This window comes from Alligator sinensis, unplaced genomic scaffold (genome assembly GCF_000455745.1).
Source record: "Alligator sinensis unplaced genomic scaffold, ASM45574v1 scaffold107_3, whole genome shotgun sequence".
Taxonomy (NCBI): Eukaryota; Metazoa; Chordata; order Crocodylia; family Alligatoridae; genus Alligator; species Alligator sinensis.
This window is the reverse complement of record NW_005842578.1, coordinates 892245-894070: the sequence shown is the minus strand read 5'-3', so window position 1 is coordinate 894070 and position 1826 is coordinate 892245. Positions and strand designations below refer to the sequence as shown.

Here is a 1826-nt window from a genome sequence, read left to right as displayed (position 1 = left end):
ATCTCAGCCCTGCACTGGCTCCTGGGGCAGGGCAGCAGAGCAGCAGGCCCCATGGGGCTAAGTGCTGGCTTGGGGGCTCCTGGAGTCTCAGGCCATGTTTCTGGAGCAGGAGGCAGAGATTCAGTCCCTGCCTGCCTGCTGACCAAAAGGGGAGTCTGGGAACTGGATGGGGGGGCACAATGACCATGCAACAACCTGGCACCATCTAGCAAGCAGTCAGGCTGCTGGGGCCTCCCCTCCCCCTCCCCACCCAGGGCTGGCTCAGTTTTGCTCCCCAGATACCGATGTTATGGGCCTCATCAAAGACGACCACAGACTTCTTGGCCAGCTCCTTGGAGACCAGGTCAGCAATCTTGGGGTCCAGCAGGTAGTGATAGCTGTACACCACGATGTTGGCATGGAGGATCTGTGTCAGGGCACCAAGGATTAACGTACCCAGGGAAGGTTCCCCTCCCCTCCCTCCCCCAAGGCTCTGCAGGGAGGGGATATGGAGACGGCCAGCCCAGTTCTGCTCCCAGGGCTCTGCAGACCAGGCCAGAGCACAGCTCCTCGGCCCTGCCTAGCCTGGTACCCTCCTAGGTTGCCAACTGTCAGCAGCTATGGGGCGGGGAGGAAAGAGGGGCCAATGGGGTACAGCTGGGGCAGCATCACGTGGGCTGAGGCTGGAGGCAGAAGGGTGAGAGTGAGCAGAGGACCCGATGGAGAGGGGAGCACTATAACCGTGGCTGCAGGCATGGGGCAGCCAATCCGTTTTTCTCCAGATAATCTGCATGTGTTTTCACTGACAGACCAACCTGTTACTAGTGTTGGTGCCTAGCCCCATGGGTGAACCAGGCCCTTGTCAAGGCCCTGCAGAGTCGGGCAGCAGAGCTATGTCCACGCGTTGTGTGTCAAGTAATGCGTGTGTTGGTAAAAGTCAGGTCGTCAGTAAAAAAAGTTTAAAGATTGTCAGCTAAAATCCCTGTCTTGGCCTCCCTTCAAGGGCAGGGCCTGGCTGCCCAGGAGCCCCCACCTTGGGTGCAAATAGGCCTGATCCTGAGAGCGGCAATAAACAACTCAGGGTCACCCCTCCAAGTCCAGGCCCCCGTGTGAGGGGCAGGATTGGGTCCAGCAGCCAGGAAGAACCAGATGCCACCCCCAGGCCCCAGCCTGCCTTCCTCCCACTTTGCCCCACACGGAGATGAAGGAGGCCCCCTGTACCGAGTAGCGGGCAAGGAAGTAGGGGCACCAGCCCTTCTGCCGCCCGAAGCCCTTGAGGTCGTCCAGGTTGTAGACACCGTAGGGCAGCGGTGTCTGGCGCCCGTGCACATCAAACTCCTGGGGGAAAATGAAGCCTGTTGGCCCAGCCCAGGGCTTCCCCGCACCTCGCACTACCCCTCCACCCAGGGCTCGCAGCAGCTCCCCTGGCACAAGTGTGGGGGTGGCACCCGCAGCCCCCTCACCACGCGCGCTTCGTACCTCGTAGAAGCGGCAGGTGGGCGTGGTGCCGTCCCGCTGATGCTGCGCCCGCACATACGACGCCGTCAGGCTCAGGCACTTGCCGTCCACTTCCTTCCCGAAGCGCAGCAAGCTCACCTGCCGGCAGGCCCCGTTACGCCCCACCACGGCCACGGCCACGGGGTGCCCCCAGCCCCCCTCACTCCTGCCCCTGCCCCAACTCTGCTGGCGCCTCAACTACCCCAAGCCGCGCAGCCCTGGCTCGGATGCGATTCTCCGCTCCCTGCCCGTGCCCGGGGCTGCCACTGAAGGGCGGGGGGGAACGACCTGGGCTCGGCGCTGAACCCGAGGCTGGACGGGGACCCCCGGCTCTACCCCCTGCCAGCCAC

At 63.3% G+C, this 1826-nt stretch overlaps 1 protein-coding gene across 1 annotated transcript in view; it reads right to left on the bottom strand.

The window, feature by feature from the left end:
• The window catches only part of ERCC2 (ERCC excision repair 2, TFIIH core complex helicase subunit), an 8557-nt gene that overhangs the window by 5189 nt on the left and 1542 nt on the right, over positions 1 to 1826 (bottom strand). Inside the window, exons 3-5 of the mRNA XM_025214317.1 lie at positions 1459 to 1674; positions 1201 to 1317; positions 283 to 406 (exon numbers count right to left, since the gene is read on the bottom strand). Coding sequence (XP_025070102.1) covers positions 283 to 406; positions 1201 to 1317; positions 1459 to 1674 — 457 coding nt within the window. The remainder of the gene's footprint in view (positions 1 to 282; positions 407 to 1200; positions 1318 to 1458; positions 1675 to 1826) is intronic.